A 22,550-nucleotide genomic window follows, 5' to 3' on the forward strand; every position below is an offset into this window, starting at 1 on the left:
TGAAAAAAGGTACTATTGTATGAAAGGAGCCTTGCTGTTTTTTCTTACAGGAATGTCATACGCGTATGTGTAGATACTCTTCAAATAATAAATTAGTGACAGTCCTCACATTCTTAGAATGCTGTTTTTGCTTGGTAGGCACTAACATTTTGAGGCAGTTAATATTTTTTAATTTATCTTTTAAATTGTTTCTGTCTTGTGTCACTTTTTTTTTTTTAATGTTGATCTTAATTACGGTTGTTTGGGCAGGGAAATTTCTTTATCTCAAAGTGTCAGGTTCTCGGTCAGCTTGGCTCTAATGATAAGTTATAGAGTATTGAAGGGAGGTTCGTATGGTCTGTAGGCATGTAATTCCTCATGCAAAACTATTACATGAGTAAAATGCTGCTATATTATGCAATCCTGTAATTTGCAGTGTTTCCTGGCATGCTTGGATGCTTCTACACAAGATAATACAAAAGCTTTACAATGTAAATTAGCTCGTAAGGATTGTTCTTCTCTTGGTTTCATGCAGTGTAAAGCAGCCTCTTTCAAATGTATTTTAAATACTGTGCTCTTAAGGGAAAAAGTATTGCGAGTTTTGCCAAGGAAGTCTGACTTGCCCTGCTAGAAAGTAACAAAAGGCATGATACAAAGTGGAAAAAGAATTAAGAATGAGTCTTAATGCAACTGTAAAAGCTTTTTATACACTACTCAAGCGCAATAAAGTATACAGTAAACAGTCTTTTACTGCAAAGCAAGCGGAACAAGTGTCTATAAAAGCTTTCTCAAGCTGCCATGTTACTGGTCACCTTTACTGGTTTTGTTTTGGTTTGGGTTTTTTCCTGCATAGTTAACTCTTAATCAGTTTCTGGTGTTTTTCCTGGTCTGTTCAGGTCCAGCACTGCAGTATTGCGGTGTTCAAAGTCCCAGCTGGCCTACACATCTGCTTCCTTATCTTCTAACACTTGTACGAGAAAAAGAGGAAACAGGAGGTTAATCCCCTTCTTACCAGTGACTTAGGTAGGGCCTCTGTACTTTTGTATCACTCTGACCTCTGCTTAACTTGAGTTTGGGGAACCGAATAAAAGATGTGAAAATCGCTTTGAGCAGGAAGCATGACTGATACTTCTTTAAGAATGTAGAAGTAAACTTACACAGATATTGTAGGGTTTTTTTCCCCATTCAAAATTATTCACTAGGAATGCTTTCCTCTGTTTCAAATGAATTTGTCGCTGCAGTATGCAACTGGTATGTCCTTTATTTGTAAATTCGTTGCATCTGAAAAAAATGAGTTCTTAGTTGCAAAGAAAATACATCTAAGAGTTTGAAGGTTTGCTTTAATTATAATAATGCTACCTTTTTTTCTCTTTCTTGGTATAAATTTAAGAAGAAATAATATATGTGTAACTTGTACAAAAAGTGCTTAGAATAAATAGTCGTCAGGGGTTTTTTCTATTTATGAAAAGAGAAGCTCCTTTATTACCAATGTTTGGAGCTTAAATCTGCCTTTACACAAATGTGCATTAAAGAATCTATGTGGTTTGCTTATAATAGCATAACAATTGTGGTAGATGCTTTCATTTCAAGCCTTTACCACAAAAGGTCATTAATTTCCAAATCTTGAACAAGGCAGCAAGCACCAGGAGTTTCTTCTTTGAGGTGGACCTGGGCCTCCCCCAGGTGATCTCATCTCACAGAATCACAGAATGTTAGGGATTGGAAGGGACCTCAAAAGATCATCTAGTCCAATCCCCCTGCCAGGGCAGGAACACCTAGGTGAGGTTACACAGGAAGGCGTCCAGGCGGGTTTTGAATGTCTCCAGAGAAGGAGAATCCACAACCTCCCTGGGCAGCCTGTTCCAGTGTTCCATCACCCTCACTGAGAAGAAGTTTCTTCTCAAATTTAAGTGGAACCTCTTGTGTTCCAGCTTGAACCCATTACCCCTTGTCTTACTGTTGGTTGTCACTGAGAAGAGCCTGGCTCTATCCTCGTGACATCCACCCTTTATATATTTATAAACATTGATGAGGTCACCCCTCAGTCTCCTCTTCTCCAAGCTAAAGAGACCCAGCTCCCTCAGCCTTTCCTCATAAGGGAGATGCTCCACTCCCTTCATCATCTTTGTGGCCCTGCGCTGGACTCTCTCCAGCAGTTCCCTGCCCTTGAACTGAGGGGCCCAGAACTGGACACAATATTCCAGATGAGGTCTCACCAGGGCAGAGTAGAGGGGAAGGAGAACCTCTCTCGACCTACTAACCACCCTCCTTCTAGTACACCCCAGGATGCCATTGGCCTTCTTGTCCCATCCCATCACACCTGATGCAGTGGCAGTCTGCTGGGGAGGGACGCATGCATGAGCTGCTTCTGCTGGTTGGGAGAGCCCAAGTGCTTGGTGTTGTAGATGGCCTGTGCACCTACAGTTCTAGAATAATCTTAGAAATGCCGTGGTGCCTGAAGAAGTGTGGGCTATGGTGAAGGTTTGTTGGGTTTTGGGGGGGTTTGTGTGGTTTGTTTTTTTTTTTTTTTTTTCCTGGTGAAGGGGTAAAAACTCCATACAAATCTCACTAAAAGCAGAGAATAATGTTACCCCGAACAAAATATATTTTGCTGTTGCAAAACACTGGAAATTCAGCTGATTGTAGCACTACTTTAAAAATATTTGACCAGCTTTACAAAAATCTATTAAAGAATTGGGTCTGTCAAGGCGATGTTGGCATTTTTTGTGGAAAACCTCTTAAATGGAGTAAAACAGGGCCAAGAGACTGAACATAAGAAATGGGAAAGGGTGTCTTAAGGTGTAGTCAAGGAGAATTATAGGAGCACTAGAAGTCTGCAAAGAGGGAAAGGCCTGATTAATTTTGTGCTATAGTGGCTTTCCTGGTGCTGTGACCATGGTGCTTCTGGGATAATGCAGTGGCAGAAGTGTGGGTATAACCTCCTAACGAATCCAGCAGGTGTGGTACGAGTGCTCATGAGCCGTTGCAAGATGATTTCTGGGAGATTTCTGGCAGAAAGTAGAAAGGTAGATGAGATGTGGCATGAAAGTGAAGACACCTGTTGATGTGCTTAAATTGTATGTGATTCCCTTGCTAATTGGGCCCAAGTGTGTTCTCAGGTGCTGGCTGAACAGGTTCTGGAGGCTGTGCTGTTGGAAGTGACGAACCAGAGATATCTACTCTGCTTCAATGACACCTGGTCATCCGCCTACTGTATTTTGAGACCCTCATCATACTGCGCAAATGTGGGAAAGACCTATAAAAATGAAACATCTGCTGAGCATTACTTGAGAGCTTAAACCATCTTTAATTGGGTGTGTCAGTAAGGCAAAGTAGGAACACACCAGCTACTCTATTTTGTGCTTTCGTGTTCTGCACTGCCTGTTGTCTTCAGCTGTTTTGTTTCGGCCAGTTTCAAAGTAGGCTTGATATTAAAAAAAGAAAATCGCTGATTTTACTGTAGTTTTTGAAACTGAGCCATGCCCTCGGTTTAAATTAAAGCAACTGTTGGCTGATTTATTGTTATTTCTCGCAGAAGAGAGGAGCGCTGAGTTGCAGAGTCGGTGTGTTTGTGTTCGCTGGGGTAGGTGGGCGGTGACTTTGGTGCGGGGCGCCTGGAGCTGACTGGCCACTTGGCACCGGCTGCCGCTTGGGTACCTAAGTGGACTTGTGTCTTTTAATTAGTGCAAGCTCATTACTGCAAGGTCAGAACGGGGTATGTTACTAACAACTGAAACAAATTACAAGGTTTCTTAGCAGGGTCCCCCTGCTGCCCGGGGGCGCACTCGGTACGTTACTCAAGCAGGTGCTTTCCGCGGGGGGACGCGGAACCGCCGGCGGGGGGGGGCTGGCGCCGCCGCGCTCGGGCCCGGCCGCTGTGAGGTCATAACGCACAGGAGTGTCCCGAAGCGCCGCCCCTCCCCTCCGCCTCGCTGCTGCGGCGGCCGCCACCGCGCACCCCCCTCCAGGCGGGCAGGGCCGCGCCGGGGCGGGCGAGGCGCAGCGGGGCCGGCAGCGCCTCCGTCCTCCCGGCCCTCCGCAGGCGGCGGGTCGCGCCGCGCCGTGCGGCTCGTTCTCCTCCCGCGCCGCAGCTTGGGGAAGGGGTTGCGCTGCGGGAGGCGCTCGCTGAATGAGCGGCTGAGGTGAAGGAGGAAGCGAGCGGCGCTGCGGCCCGGCCCGGGGAGCTGACAGGGGATCCCCCGGAGCCCCGGCGGGGCGGGGCGGCGGCGAGGGGAGGAGGCGGCCCCCCCGCCTTGGCTTCCCCGCGGCCGTCCCGGCTGGCGGCCCGTCGCGGCGGGCGGCAGGGGCATGTCCGCGGCGCAGGTGTCGGCGGCGCCCGCCGAGCGGCGGGGCTGGGGCGCTGAGAGCGGCAGCGGCGGCCCGGCGGTCAGCCGGCCCCGGGAGCCGGAGGAGCCCCGGCGGCCGGAGGAGCCCCGGCGGCCGGAGGTCGGCTCACCCCGCAGGAAGGAGGCCGCGGAGGAGGGCGGCCGGCGGTGGAAGGCGGTGGAAGCCCCGCCGCCCAAGGAGAACCCGTGGACGAGGCGCAGACCCGCGTGGGACAGCCCGTCCCCGCCCGCGGCGGACGGGCCGCTCGCCCCGCAGGACCCAGGTGCGGCGGCCGGGCCGGGACGCGGAGCGGAGCGGCGGGCCGGGTGCTGGCTGCCGTGGGGCGGGGAGGGGGGGGCTGGATTGGTTTGTTCGGGGTTGATTGGTTTTGTGTTTGGGTTGGTTGGTTCGTTTGGGGCTTTTTTTAGAAACGAAACGCGCGTGTCTCGTCGCTGCCCGGGCAGGCAGCGCGCTGCGGGCAGGGCCCGGCGCGGGGCGGCCGGCGGTGCCGCTCCGCGGGAGCCCAGCCGGGCGCTCTCGCTTTTGACATACATGGGCAGAGGAGGGAAGCGAGCGAGGGGAGGTGGGGTCCGGCCGCCGCCTTCGCCCGGCTGGGGGGCGGGAGAGAACGGACGGGGCGGCTCGGCTCGGGGAGCACACGGGGACACGGTGAGGGGCGAGGGAGCTGCAGGCTGCCGGGGCTGCAGATGGTCACCCCGGCCCGCGGGAGGGCGACCTGCGGCGAGCCCCGCATTGCTCTGGGCTCTGGTACGGGCAGAACAGGACTGGTAAGCTGCTTGTTTCACTTTGCTTTTCTTGAGAAATACTGATAAATCCCGTGTGCTTTACCACAGGTCTCCCCCCCGCCCCTAATTATATAGTAAGGCCCTCCGTATGATCCGTTACTTGGTTTCACTTTCCAGAAGATTTGGGTTGCGGAGGCTTTAAACGTTAACAGAAGTAGCTGGTTTGCTTGCTCTCAGGATTCAAACTGTTTATGTGGAAAAAGATGAAGCAAGAGTAGCCACAGTATAATTTTCTGCTCTTTAATCCCTATACGTAAGATAAAGCTACTTTGTAGGCTCCTTACCGGCTGAATAGGCAGATGGCTTTACAGAATTGGTCACCGAAGACCTGAGTTGAAATTGTCAGGCTTTGTGCTTAGGCTAGCAGAGTTCCTAGAAGTTAGCAGCTTCTTGGAGTACTTTTCTTGGCTGGAAGCAAACTGCTGACCTCAAAATACATATTTCAACCTGCATTTCCTGAGAATGTCAATCTCAGCACTTGCTCCTGAAGGCACTTGACAAACCTTTTTGTGATTCGACAGTGACTTTCATCCTTGAATTAAACATGTGCTTCCTTCACAAAGACAAGTGTGTAATTTATAGTTTCATGTATACAGGTCATGCAAACAAAGAGTTTTCCAGACCACAATATTGCTACTTACCTGAAGATGAAACCTTTTGGCAATGTATATACTAATCTTTATCATCTCGACTGTTTTGTTTGTGGGTACTGACGCACTCGTAAATACCTGCTTGTGTACGGCTTCTACAGTCTGGCTTGCGGGGCAGCAGCTTGTGGTCTTGCCCATACATGAAAGAGAACTTGTCACTCATTGCTTGATGTGGCAGTAATAATAATGGTACATCAGAAGCACTGGGAAGACTTCTTTTGTTGCGTTAGCGCCTCATGGTCCCAGTCAAGCCTCATCTGAAAATGCCTAACCTTCTGTAAAGTTTACTTTTTCACTTAGATAAAACACACAAATAGCTGTTGAAGGAAGAAGAGAGGAAGGAGGCAGTAAGTTCATATACTGTGCACATTTTGTGCTGAATTCGATGATTTCAGAGAACTTGATTTTTTTCTATATAAAAGTTGTGCTCACCATTTATCAAATTAATGGTAAATTGAGTAGTTGCACTATAATATCTATTTTAGTTGTGAGCGTATAATTTAGCAAATATGGGAGTCGCTGTTGCTGGTAATAGCATCGGTGAAGAACATACGCCAAGGTGCTTGTTTTGGTTTGGCCACCACCAAAAGCACCTTGAAGGAGCAACCGCTCTTTCCCTTGTAAAAGATGAAGCAGCTGATCTTTCCTGGCTGTTTGAAGGAAAGAATTGCCATGTGCCTCCATCTGCAACAAGGGCTGAATTTTGGAGTAACTAATTGCATGTTGGCCAAGCAACATCAGTCACACTAGGCCCCTATGAAGGTAGTAGTATGGAAATTAGTCATGCAAAATAATTAGACGAGCAGAAATACTACTCAGTTGGAATGTAAAATTATCCATAAAGAGGATAGTAAAATGTAAAAGAATCTCACATCAAAGTAGTGACTGAATCCTGTTTGACTTGTTGATCCTGGCTTAATTTGTTGAAAGTTTCCTGAGACGTGTACATGTGGCATGTTCAGCGATAGTTAACACACCGAAGAAGATTGACCCGAGTCATCTTTTGACTTTGAATTTAGTGTGGTATTCATTTGTGACAGAGGCAAGCTTGACTCTTGCTACTGAAGCTGTTAATGTCACCTGACAGGAGAAGAAAAAAGTAACGTAAAAGAAAATTCTTGGCAAAAGAATTTGGTCAAAGCGTTGTTAATGTGACCTAATATATTTTTTTTTTGTCTCAGATATGTTAGTAGGTTTTAATCATGTCCTAGTAAACCAAACACCTAATGTAAACATATTTGAATTTTTCATGCTATGTTTGTTACCACAGTTCAGTGTTCCTGACTAAGCCTGCTATTAAACTTCTCTTTTAAGCATAATAATTTCAGAATTATACAGCTACTTTTGCTTCCTAATCTGCATTTAATTCAAGGAGAAGGACTTGTAGCAGTACGGAATTGCGAGTGAAATTAGGCTTCTGTCTACTTGCGGTGATCCTGAATGCAGGGAGTCGGCTTTAGCATAGGATGTCAGATGATGACAGGTACTTCTGGGTTGTGTCTTCCTCCCCTTGTAGCACTCAGGTGATATATCACACTAAGTCTTCAGTTTTTCAAGTTGAAGCTCTATGAGTAAGAGGAGAGGAGCAGTTGTGAGGAAGAAGTCCTCTATAATCTTGTAGATAATTTTTTACGAGGTTACAAGATAAGCCTTTTTTAAAGTGAGCCAACAAGACGTGTCCATACGGAAGCTGTGGAACAACCCTGCATTAGTCCTGCATTCCCTGTCTTTCCTTTGAGTCAGGTTTTTCCTCAGCTATACGTCAGAGCTGGGCTCTCATGGAAGAGGCTAGTTACGCTTCCTCCATATAAATCATTTGTCCAGTATACAGTTGTTGAAATAGTTTTATTACAAAAGTTCTCCCACCTCTTTGATGAACCCTGAAGTGCTCCCCTTTATGTAAGCTTGCAAAGGGAATATGAAGGACAAGTTCTCTAGTCTTTGTGTGATTTGTTATAGCTGATGTGGGTCTCTAATAATTCTTTAGATAATTATCTAAAAATTTTTCACGAAATTTATTGAAGTACTCCAGCAAAATACCTGTGCTGCGTAAGTGGTTGAAGTGGGTTTGCTTCCTAGTGTGCTTGAATGATGTAGTTAATTAAAATAACTGCGCATTTCAGGCTTTTGTGTTGTGCTCATTTTGTCTTTCTTCATTGCATTTATTTCTGGGCATCAAAGAACACCTTTTATCTGATTTATATTTTGGAAGCAGAACTAGTTTGTTGTAGTGCTCTTGTATAAATTAATTTGCTTTAGTTTGTTAGCGAGCAGGTTGTAAAAGTACAGTTTAGTGAAGATAGGCTGTGTCACTAGGGATACCAAGCTTTTGATTAGTAAATTAGTAAACTATCTGTTTATCATTTTTTTTGGTGTATCTAGGCAGGTATCATCATTAGTTCTCATTTATTCACTGATTATTTGAATAGCAGCTTTTAAAAAATATTTTAAGAATTATCAGAAGGTAAAACATTGACAATTACCCTAACCCTGAAGGGATTAAAAACATTATGACCTGCTGTCTGTATTTTAGTTGTACGTAATAGCATATGTAATGGAGGGGGAGGGAGGTGTCTTTCCAAACTGGAGACCTGTTTTGAGAGAGAAACCCATTCTGCTGCCCAGTCCCTAAGGTACAGCACGGGCTTGCTGTGTTGTAGCATATGTTCCCTTTAGACAACAAAAGCTTTTGTAGAAATTGAGTCACAGGTTGCAGCAGCTTTCTATGAAGAAGCAAATAAAAAAAATTGAGAGGAGAAATGAAATGTAAGGAAAAGAAATAGTATAATGATTAATCAATCGTGTTATCAAGGATTTTTCTTTTTTCCCTATTGCTTGTCGTATTGAGAAATGGACCGTTTCTGAATGTAACTAGGTAGAAGGATGCAAGTGTCATAGCTCACTGCCTTGGTTAGTTGTTCAGTATGAAGAAGGTCATTCTAATGTAGTTTTGCTACAAAATGCTGGAACTGTTGCAGGAAAGGATGTTAGCATAATTACTGGGATTTTTTTTATTTCTCAGAATCTTGGATCTAAATCCATGCTCTAAAGTATTATATACTCCCATGGATTGTTTTGTCACATTTGCAACACTTTCACATTTATCTGTTAAAACAATAGATGAAAGTATAGCTTACCTCTTTTAAAAATTGATTAAATTGTGAAGCTTCAAACTAAGCATTGAAAGCAAAATGTTGTACAAGTTCAACAAACATGTTCTACTGAAGTTTTGAAGAACTGTTCTGCTAAGTGATTTTGGCTGCCTCCTGAAGCACTTCTGGTGTTTATATGATGTTATTCCTTTACTGAAGGAAATAGATGTGCAGTCCAAGTAAAAATAAAACTTGAATATTGCCTAGAAATCCTTACGGCATAAACTACATTTGTATCGAAGTTAGAATGTGTTCCACCTTTTATTAAGAAGACTTTGCTTTCAGAAGAAACTGGCAAAATTATCCTTCCCCTTCTATCAAAAAAAGAATTACTTGGTGACTGGTTGTTTGCAGAGCTTCAAACCATCCAAAGTACTACTACTGAAAATGTAATTTGTCTTGTAACTGGTGGTACTTTCGTGATACATTTTTTGTACAAACTTCTCTTATTTCTGCACAGCGTCCAGTCTGCTTTTCCTTTCCTGTTGGCATTGCCCAGAGGATTGCTGCTGTTTTAGTGGTTCCTAAATTCATCTTAAATTTTCCAGAACTCTCATTCCATGTATCTTGACATACTGCGCTTGGCGTATCTGCACATCTATGTCTTTCTGCAGAAAATATCTTGTGTTAAGATGTGGTGTATTAAGAGACTTTGAAGAACCATAATACAAGTGGCTTTGAAGGCTGATTTCTGTTTTCAAGTGGATGGTATCTTTACCGGATAGAGTTCGGGGATTGAAATATGATCATTGGCAATTAAACTTCCTCATCCTTGATTATTTTTTTTGGTCTTACCTTCTGAAAATTCAGCTGGAACCCAGCAAGTAAAATAATTGAAGAGAACTGAATTATTTTATCTACATAGCATGCCATTACTAAACAGGTTAGCTTGTAGCATATGACTGCATAAACCATTTTAGTACGGTTAGATTGTAATTAACAATAAATAAAATAGTTTATTTGCGAGGGCTTGTTGGGTTCTGCTGCAGCAATGTACTAAAGATACCATTTCTGGGTATTCAGTGCTGTTATGTGATGTCAAAACCAAATGCTGGGGTAATATTAAGCGTAGAACTTGTGTCTAAATGCGCTCTGGGGTGAGTTTTGCCTGAATAATGGCTTTAGGCCTGTTCATAGCAGCACAACAGACATGATCTGGCTAAAACCTTTAAGTGATCTGATGTTTTGTCCTTTTTCTTTTTCATCCTTTTTTTTTTTTTTTTTCCCCCCCCCCCCCAACCTTTCATGCTTCACACTAAAATCCAGCTCTCACTCAGTAAGCCCCAGAAAGCTGGTCAGGAAAGATTAGTTACCTTTGGTTTTGAGCACGGCTCTTTTGGGAGGACCAGGAACTCTGTGAAGTTGTTGTGGGAAGGGAAGTACAGAGTGCGGTGAGACCTCGGGCCTTGGAGCTTGAAAGGGCATCATCAACTAGGCGGCACGTTGCCTAATATTAATTTTCTTTTCATTTAGTGTGCAAATACATCTTCTGAGTCCTGGATTGCTACATACAGATCAGACAGATTCTTTAAAACGAGTTGGATCTCATTCTACTTGATTCAGATAGCCTCTCCTGCCATCTGGAATAATATCCCATGACTAAGATAGTGCAGCGACGCTGAGTCTTTTCCTTTTTTTTTTTTTTTTTTTGATTCCTTGCTACACCCTGGTGAGACACGGAGTAGAAGTTCTGGCAGAGCAGTCCTACAGCAGCAATTAAAATAATAGTGCTGTGCTGTGAGATGGGAAAACTGTTTCGGTAAGGTAATTGAACAGCTAAAGAGAGATGTGTATTTACGGACTACGGAGGACAAATGCCATGGCCAGTCAGTTTAACTTGACAGATAATTAGCAGTTTTGGTGTTGGAGAGAATTACAAATTTCTTTGCTATTCCACCTCTGTAGCTGTTTGTCTTGTTTTGTAAAGGGCCATTAGTTTACTATTGAATGACAAGTTAAAATGAGAACTACACAGTCACTGTGTATTTCTAAAACTGGAAGCTCCCAGTCTACAGCTAATTGAGGCTGAATAACAAGAAAGAGGCAGTTTGCGGGGAGGAGGTGCTTTGTTTTAAAAAACAGATTTTTAGGAGAGGAGAAAAACCTGCTGGTAAATGGCGTGGCAAAGGTCCCAGGTTGATCAGGATTCACGTCTTGTGTGATGTGGAAGTTGCATATAGCAATATTAATATAAATTACAGTGGAATTTTGAGTGTACATAAGTTTATGCTTCTAACGTTCACAGTATATTCCAGGAAGCAGACAGAGGGTTTTCAGAGTCACTGGGCATGAGGGTGGGGTTCCCAGTGTGAAGCTGCGATAAGGAAGATTAGCAAAGTCAGTGGATGTGAAAGAGATAAGGGCTGAGGAGGTGATGTTATCCCTGTATGAAATAATAATCCACTAGTGATTTCAGTCATGTTCAATGTTTCAAGCTTGTATTGCAGTAAAATACTGAATAAGAAGTTTCAAAGAAAGGTTGTGGCCACTTCTCTCTGGGAAAATATGCATTGGGAGAACAGAACCAGGGTTTACCAGGTGAAATTAAGAGGTGATTTCCTCTGGCTCAATTCTAATCTCCAAGAAAAATTACCTCATACTACTGGCTTCTTTCCCCTGAATTCCCAACACAAAAAGTAAAATGCAACCGTACAGAATTAGGAAACTGAATTAATATACAGAAGGGTAATTGCCCATGTATGAAAAAACTAGTAAATTTAAATAGACTGTTTTTTAATGTAAGTTTTTGATCCTGGATCATTAGACCAAATAATATTGCCATATAACCTGTTTGCCCAAAAATAAGACAGGATCTTATAGTAATTTTTGCTCCAAGAGATGCTTACTTTTTTACATGTATAGCTGCCTGGGCACTGTTTCTATTGACGTTTTTAATGAATGGTAACTGGGGCTTATTTTTGGTGTAGGGCTTATATTTCAAGCATCCTCAAAAATCCTGAAAAATGATGCTAGGGTTTATTTTCTGGGTAGGTCTTATTTTGGGGGAAACAGGGTATATCCTGGTGTTATTTATATTAATTTCTGACAGATATTACTGGTAGACAAATAATGGACTCTTGCTCAGGAGGTCAGACAAGGTCATTATTATAAAGTTTAGGTCTTGACTCAGGATGGTTTTGAAAATGTAGCAGTGTCAGCTTCATTGCACATGCTCATATTTATCATGTATCCATTTTGGAATTTGGACATTAAAATTTATTAGTCTTAATGTAGTTTTTTAATAGTAATTTTTCTCTTTTCACTTTTCCTTTTAATTTTTGGCTTGATTATGAGCAATATGGCTACATTTTATTTGGCATTTGAGTAATTGCTTATAAAAGGAAATTTATAGGAATTTGTGAATATGTAATTTCTTCTATGCTTTTTTCATGCTTGCATGGTGATGGATTTTGTAAATTCTGTTTTCTAAATATAGCTTCTAATAGGAAAACTTTAAAAATACATTTATTTTCTTTGCTAATTCTTAGGTTAAAATACCAACATTTTGAGATAGTCTTGATCTTCTAGCTGAGCAAATGCTTAAATAGTGTGTTAAAAAGTATCCTGCACACCTAGTTTTCAAATTATTTGCACTCATTATGAATGTGAGTTTTTCAGTGTTATGTACTATTAGATACTTTTTGGAAATGTTCCTTTACTTTGATACCAAGGCATCAAAAAAGCTTTGGTGTAATATGACAGTTAAACAGAGCTGTTTTGGTATACCTTCCATACTTTTCTAAAATGTAGTCTAATTCTTCACCTGAAAATATTTTTCTTCCTTTTTCAGAACTACAAAATTCCACTAAAGTTATAAAAGCAGCAAAACCCAGGACAAGGAAATGCAGCAAGGTTTGTATTTGCCAGAAGGATGTTTAGCTATGAGCTGATGAACTGATTATGTTAGAAATCCCAGTTAATCTAACCTGTTAATTTAAATTGGCATGTAGCTCAGCTGATAATATGGTAGGAAAATAAAATAGTTTTAAAGGAACATTTCTGGCTGTAAATATTCACTATGGTAAATAGCTGATATTACTAAAATAAAAAGATAGCAAGGTATTTTGAAGTTACAACTGAAGTATTATGTTCTGTCTTGGTAACGGTAGATTTTTGAAGACAAAAAAAGTAAAAAAGGAAAGGAAATTTAAAATTAGAAGTGAAGCTAAAGTGCTATGTGTATAAGGGGTAAAGAAAGGCACTTTTATTTAACAGAGCAATGGAAGTATATAAAACATGAAGAGTCTGCAAAGAAACAAGATCATTTGAGCACGAGTGATGCTAGATTGGGTTTGGAAATCCTTTTTGCGTATTGTGTTAGTGATATGCTTTATGTGTTATTATAAAATTATTATTATGACAGCAGGAGACACTGAATCCTTTTACTGAAAAATTAAGTTTCTAAAATTTTGTATAGCATCCATTTTCAGGTTGAATTAATACCTGTACTCAAAGATCTTCCAAAAGCTAAACGACTTTTAAAGTGTAGATACCTTTAAATCACATAGGAAGCTACATGTAAAACAATATTTAGTCTGACCGTTGTTTTGTGTGTGCTCAGAAGTCATAAGCTCTCTTAGTTTGTTTTAATAACAGAATGTAGAAAATTTTGCTTGCTTGCTATCTTCTTTTTGGCTGTGCTTACTTAATGTATTCCTCATGAAGGCGTTCTTCAGACAGTTACGCTAATCACAGGCTAGGTAACGTGTTGGACTGTTATTTGGATGTAACTGCAATGAACAGTTCTTTCTACAGTTGATCATATTCTGGTTTTAAGAGTTTTGTGCTTATTTTCTGTTGTATTTCTCAGTTTCTAAAATTTGTTACTTATAACAATTCTGTTCAAAGGGATAGTTAGGCCATCTGAGTCATGACTGACATCTTCCATGTGTTAAAAAGGACTAAATTTAGGAAGTAGTACAAACTGTTTGTCATCTTTGCAGGCTGGTGATTTTGGTGATATCACAAACTGGCCAACACCAAGTGAAATAGCAAATAATGAAGTAAGTATCCTTGGTTACCTTCAGTATTATTTTTTAAAAACTATATTGACTAAATATGATTCCCCTCCCCCCACCCCAGATGTGCTTTGGGTGTTGTAGGGTTTCAGCAGAAATGTCAGTAATTCGGAATACTGGTCCGTGCTTAACTGTCTGCAGTGGTACAAGAATTTCCGAACCCTTCAGAAGCCCACACATCTACACTTCATTGATCATTAGTGGTATGTCATGGACACGTAGGCAAAATTGTGCCATATTTACTCCACTGTTTTAAAACTTCTATTTCCATTTTCCACTCTTTCGGAAGTTTATGTGCGGACGAGAGAACTCACAACCTATGGGTTTGTGAATGTGCTGCCCTCCCTTGTCATTCAGAATGCTTTGTGCAGGTTGTCTTAGGACAGCTTATTTGTCCTTGCTCCATCGGTATTCCTCTGATCTATTTTCACCTTGCTTGATGTTTAGTTAACACTATTTCATTAAATTATCTTCCTTTTGCTGCATCTTAAGTGATAAGTACATATATATCTTACACCTCTTTTATGCCTTTTATTTAAAATGAGGACAGAGCACAGATCACTGCAAGCTATTAGGTGCCTGTCACCGTTTACTGCAGGGCGACAATAAACCAAGGCAGATGCTCTCTGTTAACTCCCCGCCCTCCCCACTAAGGAAAGGGAATAGGAGGAAAAGGGAGAGAGACTTGAAAGTTGGAAAAAGTTAAAAATGCTTTACTAGTGCTACTAATAAGTAGAGAAAACAATACAAAATATACAAAACCAATCTTGAATTTCCCATGGCGGAGCCAGCACTGCTCCAGCGGCTGCAGGGCAGGCACCCAGAAGTCCTGGGCTGGACTCCACCGCAAACTGGAACTGGATTCAGGGATGCAGGGTGTGGAACCAGGCCTGGGATCACAAGCACAACTGGCAGGGTCCTCTTCAGATGCCGGCCATGGTCGAAGAGAGCGAGACCCTCAATCTCCCACTTTTATAGGGTGTATGATGTGGATGGGATGGAGTACTCAGTTGGTCAGTTTTAGTCACGTGTTCTGTTTGCCTCTCCTTGCAAATATGCCCCTCTCACTTACGGAATGTGTAAAATGTATCAGTAACCTTGGCTGCCATAGCAATAAGTCTAAACCTGGGCCTCTCCTGCGTACCATTGCTACGATTAACATCTCCGGAGTGAAGAGTGTCTGAAAAACATGCAGCCAAATTCAGAAAAGTGCAGTTACTTAGAAGAACTTAGCTGAAAGGAAAATTCACTAAAAGAGAACTGGTCTTGTTTTTAACAAAACCAGGACAGTGCCGTTTCACTCTTTGCTTTAGTTCTGCAGCATCCCTGTGATGGTTTTACTGTTTTCTTGGTGAGGGAAACCAGTAGATTTGGGTTCAACAGCGTGCACTGTATAATTGAAAGTGTCCAAACGAAAACTGAAAAAGAATACTAAGGTAGTTTGGCATGAATCATTTGTCCTGCAGGCTCAGTTTCTAACACCCTCATGTCTCCCCCAACTGATTGTCATAACTTTGTTGTTTATATCAGCAACACAACATTTTTAGGTTTCTAACCAGACTTTTAGCATCAAAGGTCAAAATTATAGGTGTATGTAGATGTGACACATTATGTTTACTACTAGGTAGAATTTGCCTCCTCTAGTAGCTTGTTCTACAGGATCTTGAAGAAAATCCTTGAGATTGCTAGAAGAATCTTTAAAACCTGAATAGATTATATGCCAGAAATTTGAATTGATGCTCAATCATTTGCTCAGATACCAATTAGAATACTTTGGTGGGCGCATACATCCCATCAAGGTTGAGGATTTATACAAGATCCTTGATTTGACTTTTTTTGAAAAAAGTATTTATAAGCTTCATCATCAGTACTCCTTTACTGTAGCATCTTCTTGATAGTAAAAGATACATATGTAGTGTTTCATAAGAATATACTTATTTGATGTTTCTGTCTGAAATGGCCTGTGTTGAGTATTTTCTTTGTTTTACCAGATGATCTAGATTGTATTGCATAGATGTTAATTAACTTTTTGCAGACTTAAGTATGTGAGAATTTCAGTACACACATTCATGTTGTGTCTGTTAAACCAAATAACATTTAGTTGATCTTTAATCGCAATTAATTTGTCTGGGGGAAGGCTTTGCATTCAAATTCATTACAGCATAGTACTGCAGTATCTACTGTATGTACTCCAGCAGGTTCAAAGCCATCTCCACAACACAGGGGAATTCTTTCTGTTTGGCAGAAATGTCTGCGAAGCTTAATTTTGCAGGTAGCTATTATAAGCAGTCCAAATGAAGCTTTCCACTGATTGCTGAAATGCTGTTCATTTTGCCTTCTTTGAAACTTGTTATTCTGTGGGATTTCCGAGAAGTGATGATCTGCAGGATGCTGGCACTATTCAAAGGCATACAGTTCTCAGTAAATGCCATATCCTAATGTGGGGAAAAATCAATCTGTAATCATACACCTCCACATCCTCTGGTCTTTGGTTCGTGTTCTGATTTAGTGGAACAGAACTGTCAGAGTTAAAACCTTTGGCTCCCTATAGTTTACATGAACTTTTGGCACGCTCTTGAGATTGTGCAGCATCACGGGAATTTCTCATTTACCATTCAGCATTCTGTAAGCACAGCTTTTTAAAGATAATCAATCTGAATAGTAGGTACTAGTAAGTAATATTTCTTTCTTTCCTATAAAATAAATTTCAATCTTGAGGTATTGAAACATGATTGTTATGCGCTCTGGCATTTAAAAAAAAAAAAAAGGCAAACAAAACTTTCGTCATCTAAAAATTATTTTTATATTCTTGCCAAACTAGCCAAAAATAGAACTATTTAAAATGAGACTTTACAGAACAGCTCAGTTCTTGAAACTCACCCTGCTGAAGATGCTGAGAACAGGTAATAATAAAGGAATTTTAATAGGTAAAGGAGATTTATACCTTTTGCTGCGAGAAGCTGTACTGTCAGAAATAACTACTGGTATCTCTTGCAGTGTAAGACTCTAAGTCACAGTAAGAAGCCAACAAATAAAAAAGAAAAGGAGGAGAAATCTGATCAAAAAAGCAATAATGGAATCAAGGACAAACTGGAGGCAAAGCCAGATGGTCCAGGAGATAATATTAGCGAAGATGAAGCTCCAACTAATAACCAGAGGAAAAAAGGTCAGTTTGGGCACTATGTATAATGCAATAAGTCACCCTTGTTACAGTTACATTAATTCCAGTTGAAAGACTCGATGAAACATTCTATGTTTTGCATTTTCTAGGTGATAACAGGATATATTGCCTTCTGCTATGAAGCTTAAAACAGGTTTTCTTTCTCAGGTTTTGGAGTGGTCTCTTTAGTCAAATAGGAATTCTGAAGAAAAAGCAGCTTGTGTCCTACTGGTGCTCTGACAATTTCTGGAAAATTTTAGCATGGCTGTTGAAAACATTACTGTCTCTCACATCTTTATTTCAGTAAATAGCATTATGTTAATTTAACTACATATATATGTGTGTCTGTTACTATATATACTAGCATTTTAATTTTCATGTTTTACTATTAGCTTACACCTTGAAGTGATCACTTGAAAACTAAACCAGGTTATTCATTTCCTCTTGATCCAATTTGTTACATTAAAAATAAGAAGCAAACCTGTATCTCGTCTGGTCATTAGACTGGAGAAGGCTGGAGAAACAGCTGAGATAGTATAAGATAGTGCTGCCATCAGCTGCTTTTTTTTTCTTGCTTGCCTGCTGATATTTCTTCAAATCCTAAAGACCTTTGTTGTTTGTATTTGTTAATCTTTTTGTGTATGTATTTAAAAACAAATCCTGTTTTGCCTTTAATTTTTTCAGTCTAAGTGGAAATTTAAAGCAAAGCTTTCCACATTCACAAGCTATTATTTTTTTTTCCCTAGTGTGGATAACGCATTTTATATATTTGCTTATATTTCTTGGCTACAATGGTATGAAGCCCACAATATCAATCAAGTATAGAACAGAAAATATTATCATTAAATAAATGGTTAGTGGCTATTTTAGACCAGCCTACAACAAAATACAGCTTTGCTAATAATTCTTGATGCACATGAATGAACTTAATCTGAATATCTCGAGGTAAAAATACAGTACTACAGCTAAATTCACAGGACATTTTTTTATGGTTTGTGATTGAAGTCTTTATTTTAGTGGTTAACCTGATGTGTTATTATTTACCTTTAAGTTTCATGTGTAATTTTATGGTAATGAATTTACATATTTAACAGTTATGTGGCTATAAATTCTCAGTGATGGAGGTTACATCTAAAAATTCATTAAATAAAGAAGCTCACCTTCATTTCATATATTTAAAGCTTGGGTAAGGTTACCTTTCAGTTTGAGAAATTCCTGTTTACTGCATTTATTATTGTTCATCACATCTTAAATTCATCACATTCATCACATCTTAAAATTTCAATGTTAAGCTTCTCCCAGTTTTTGAACCTTTAAATAAACTGTTACTAGTTCTACAAAAAAAATTCTATAGAAACTTTTCAGGAGCTGAAACCTCAAGTAGTAGCATAATTAAGAGTAATATATTAACTTTTCAAGGTAACAAACAGAAATGGGTGCCACTTCACTTGGATGATGTAAGGTCAGACAGTCAAGAAAGACCAGGCTCTCGAACTAGCTCAAGATCTCTGCTGGAAACAAATAAGTTAATATCTCACAACAACAGACGGAATGAAACAAGAAGTAAGTAGTTTTCACTCTCTTTCTATTTGTGGCAAATAAAGTATAATACTGCATAAGTAGGTATTAGAATGGGAGGTTATGTTGATACTTGACTTTGCCTGTACTGTGTAAAAGCTAGTGTTAATGGTTGCCAAAAAATAAATAAATTGTACTGTATTTTAACAAATTTTAAATTGGGAAGTTTTGTTTGAAAGCTGTCAGATTTTTTTTTTTTTTGACATCTTCATGAACTCATCAGAGTCGTGATGTCTCAGTCACTGACTTTGGAAATAGCTTGTCTTTACAGCGTGTGCTGGTGCTCTGAATCAGCAGTGTGTATTTTTCTCTTTATAGCCACCTACAGAGTCTTGGGCCACAGCTTTACCATGCAGAAAGCTTGGAAATAGTCTTATAAGGTGGCTGCTCTGTCCTATTCTTAGTCCCGCAGCTTGTTGCTACCAGAGCAATTGCTCATGGACCTGCACTTTGAACTCTGCTTTGGCAGTTCTACTGGTGTTTTTCCCTTTAACCTGGACCAATTCCCTGAGCTCCCTGACCTGGTTCTCAGCAGGGCTGTGCAAAAGGTTGTACTAGCACAACAGAGGGAGAAATGCACCATGGCTGGTTCTGCTTCTGGTCCTCAGGTGTTCTGAATACAGCTCGTCAGGTGGCAGAAATCCTAGGCTGAGGGTAACTCTTTGGTTTATGCATTTGCATTTAAGTTTTAAGATCGCAATGTACATCAACAATTTAAATATTTGCTCATTATAGTAAGTGCTGGATGCTACTGAGATGGGATTGGGTTTATGAGGTCATTTTAGGAACAATGGTGTAAGGGTTTGATATGGATGTCCGAGGGATGGATGGGGCAGGGGAAGGATTTTTGCCAGTGTATCACTTCAGCAATTATTCCTCAGGAACCTGATGGCCAAATGACCAGAAACTTGTAGCATGAACTCTACCTCAAGGCTCTAGTGATTCAAGACCAGTTTCAGTATGAGAGAACATAAACCATCTGCTTTTCAGGAACGCCGGCTGTTTAAATAAAAAACTTGTTTCAGGCTTAAATACAACACTAGCTCATGATGATGTTATATGTAGGACTTTTGTGTGTGTCTAAGAGCCACGAGTACTCTCAGAGTGCAAAAATGAAACTGATTTGGGAAACAGTTCAAATGATGCCTGCGCATTTGGGATCTCTAACGCTGAGGGTAGCAAGTGCAAAAGCTAAAGTCCGAACTCCCAGTGAGATGCACGCATACAGATTATGATTTGTTGTAGGGTTCATTAAAATAGTTTCTAGTGAAACAAGATTTTTAATATTAACAGAGAATCGTATCTTTCTTCAATCTTATGTTAAATCTAGCAACTCTCAATTTGCTCAAGGAGGGGCTGCATCCCCAGGCATTCCACTGACAAAGAGGCCCCCGGGATCTGGAAGACAATCCAATTACAACTTGGAGAAACTTTGAGCAAGGGCAACTGACTGAAGATGGAAGTCTCAGAATGTTAGGAAAAGAGGACGAGAGTGTGTGTGAGAGAGAGCTTTGTTTTCTCTCATGAGTAAAATGAGAATTACACCTGTCTTTAAGTTTTGTGATGAGTGGAGCTGAGGTCCCTGGGGTCTGTTTTAGGTCTTTTGCCATGTGCAGGCCACATACTTATGTGGAAATCTTCCAGAGATTGTCACAGAGTCGTCTTAAATTTGCGTGTGTTACCAAGAACCAATTCTTAACTTAAAAGCTCGGTTTAGGGCATGACCAGTGGAGAATAAATGATTGCTGTTAAATGGGCAGGGTTGGGGAGGGGGAACAAAAGGGACTCTCCAGAGAGCCATTGCTGTGGAAATCCCACCCGGAGCAGGATCAAGAGCTGACAGCTCTTCCCAGCTCTCTCTAGGTGCTGGGAGCTGTTCGCTGGAGGAGACTGCATTATCTTGCCTAGAAGGAGAGCTGCGTGATCGTTCCTTCCTGTCCCATGCCCATCGTAGGTACTGCAATCCCTGAGCTGGCACCAGAGTGTCCAGTTGCTTCAGAAGCATTTGAGACTGACTGCCAGTCAAGCCTGTTTACTCCTCTTTATTGCTGAGAGCTTCTGCCTGACTCGCCTTTAGGCACGGCTGGTGGAACCTCACCCTTTCACCCCTGCAACTTCAGATCTGCCCTTCTGCCCTAGCCAGCGTGGCCGAGTCAGTGGATTGCCTGGGCCCAAGCTGAGAACTCTGCGTTACAAAGGACTTTTTGGCACTGATCAGGTATTCTGCAGTGCCATTTCCTTCAGGCTTTCTGAGCGTCTAGAAAGTGGAGACACACGTTTTTCACTGCAATGTTTTATCGTTAATACCTAGGAATAAATCCGAGACTGCTTAATTATCCTGTGATATTTAATTACGATTGCAAGTATTATGCTTTTTTTCTCTTAAAGGTTGGCGTCGTGATAGAGAAAAGAGAGATGATCATGACGAAGTGTGCAGCGTGAGAAGCGAGGGTGGCAGTGTTCGAGGATTCTCCAGAGGCAGAGGAAGAGGCAGAGGCAGAGGAAGAGGACGAGGCAGGGGAAACCCCAGAAGTATGCAGAGAAGTATATGCTTTAAAACTGCGTTTATAATGTTATTGTTTGCACATGAAGTAAGAGTTGTCTCAAAAAACATATCCTGTAACGTAATATAACTAAGTAACTTGAGTATTTTAAAAATCAGATACTGAAAACCAACAGTAAAATAACAGTGCGTATCATGCCTTAAAGTATTTGTGTGCTGGACTTAATATTTTTTCATCATCTTTCTTTTGTGTTCTCCTTTATTTTGAAGTGAACTTTGAATATTCAGTCGGTTATCAGGAGCTGTATGGTGAAGGAACTGACCCAGTATTTCAACCTGAGCTTAGTGCTAGTATGATGTATTTCTATGGTGATGGAACAGGAGTGCAGATGTATTCTGTGGATGAAGCACTTCTCAAAGAATATATTAAACATCAAATGTAAGTAGATTGTTTAATGGACAAATATTTTTAGAGAACTAGTTAAGTTAAAATAACTCATTTCAAACAGTGTTGAGTCCCTACTATCTATGTAAAGAAGGAGCTTAATGCATTTCAATTTAACTTTTTGATTTGACCATCACCAGTGTCAGTTTGAATTTATTTACAGTGGGGTGGAAAAACTTGAGCGATGGGGAGGAATTATAAGGTAGCTGCTCTGCATCATGTGCTGTAGTCTGGCTCTAACTTGTATACCCTCTTTATTTATGGTACATAGCCCTCTTTTTATGTTGTCATGTAATTGAGATATGGATGTCTCTGAGCTTGTGCTTTTGAGTACTGTTGGTGTGTTTGCCTATAAAGCTCTTCTTGGGTGATGTAGCTAGAGGTCTCCCCTGCTTGCTCTCAATTTCACTTTGAGAAGTCTCGTTAGTTTTATATTTTCAGAGTGTTTCACCTGAAACATTTAATTGAAAGAGAGTGGGTTTGCAATGGTACTTGATTTTTCAATAATCTGAAATGTTTACTTTCTCGTGTGCACCATTAGGCAAGGAGAAACCATCTGGAAGACTGATTATCACCAGGAGGCATGTCAAAAAGGGCCTGGAAACCACTAGTTCATTTTAAAGAGACAGTTTCCACCACTGGCAGATATTTCATCTTCTGTACTTGCAATGGCATTTCTCTGCGCTGCCTTCGTGGTGGTTTTTGATTGCCCTTGTATTCCATAAAGCAACTTGCTTATTGTATTCTTGCTTCTTTTGTTACAGTTGACGCAAAAAGGAAGAAAAAAGCCTCTTTAAGGGCAGAAAGTATCTGGCATGTGGCTATCAACTTCAAAACTTCTATTGCAGTCTTTTTTGTTACTCTTGCTGCCAGGCCCCTATGACACCTGACAGTGGACATGTACCCCCATGTCAGGATAATCGGCCTGCACTG

The 22,550-nt window shown here is 40.9% G+C and overlaps 1 protein-coding gene across 2 annotated transcripts in view; it reads left to right on the forward strand.

Annotated features, from left to right (window-relative positions):
- The first annotated feature begins 3,927 nt into the window (after positions 1-3,927).
- The window catches only part of LARP1B (La ribonucleoprotein 1B), a 36,120-nt gene continuing 17,497 nt past the window's right edge, over positions 3,928-22,550 (forward strand). For both annotated transcript variants that reach the window (XM_065633562.1, XM_065633561.1), the window contains exons 1-7: positions 3,928-4,588; positions 12,704-12,765; positions 13,857-13,916; positions 16,929-17,097; positions 18,511-18,654; positions 21,058-21,201; positions 21,443-21,611. In XM_065633562.1, coding sequence (XP_065489634.1) covers positions 4,288-4,588; positions 12,704-12,765; positions 13,857-13,916; positions 16,929-17,097; positions 18,511-18,654; positions 21,058-21,201; positions 21,443-21,611 — 1,049 coding nt within the window. In that variant the 5' untranslated portion in view covers positions 3,928-4,287. The remainder of the gene's footprint in view (positions 4,589-12,703; positions 12,766-13,856; positions 13,917-16,928; positions 17,098-18,510; positions 18,655-21,057; positions 21,202-21,442; positions 21,612-22,550) is intronic.

Source organism: Caloenas nicobarica, chromosome 4 (assembly GCF_036013445.1).
Source record: "Caloenas nicobarica isolate bCalNic1 chromosome 4, bCalNic1.hap1, whole genome shotgun sequence".
Taxonomy (NCBI): Eukaryota; Metazoa; Chordata; class Aves; order Columbiformes; family Columbidae; genus Caloenas; species Caloenas nicobarica.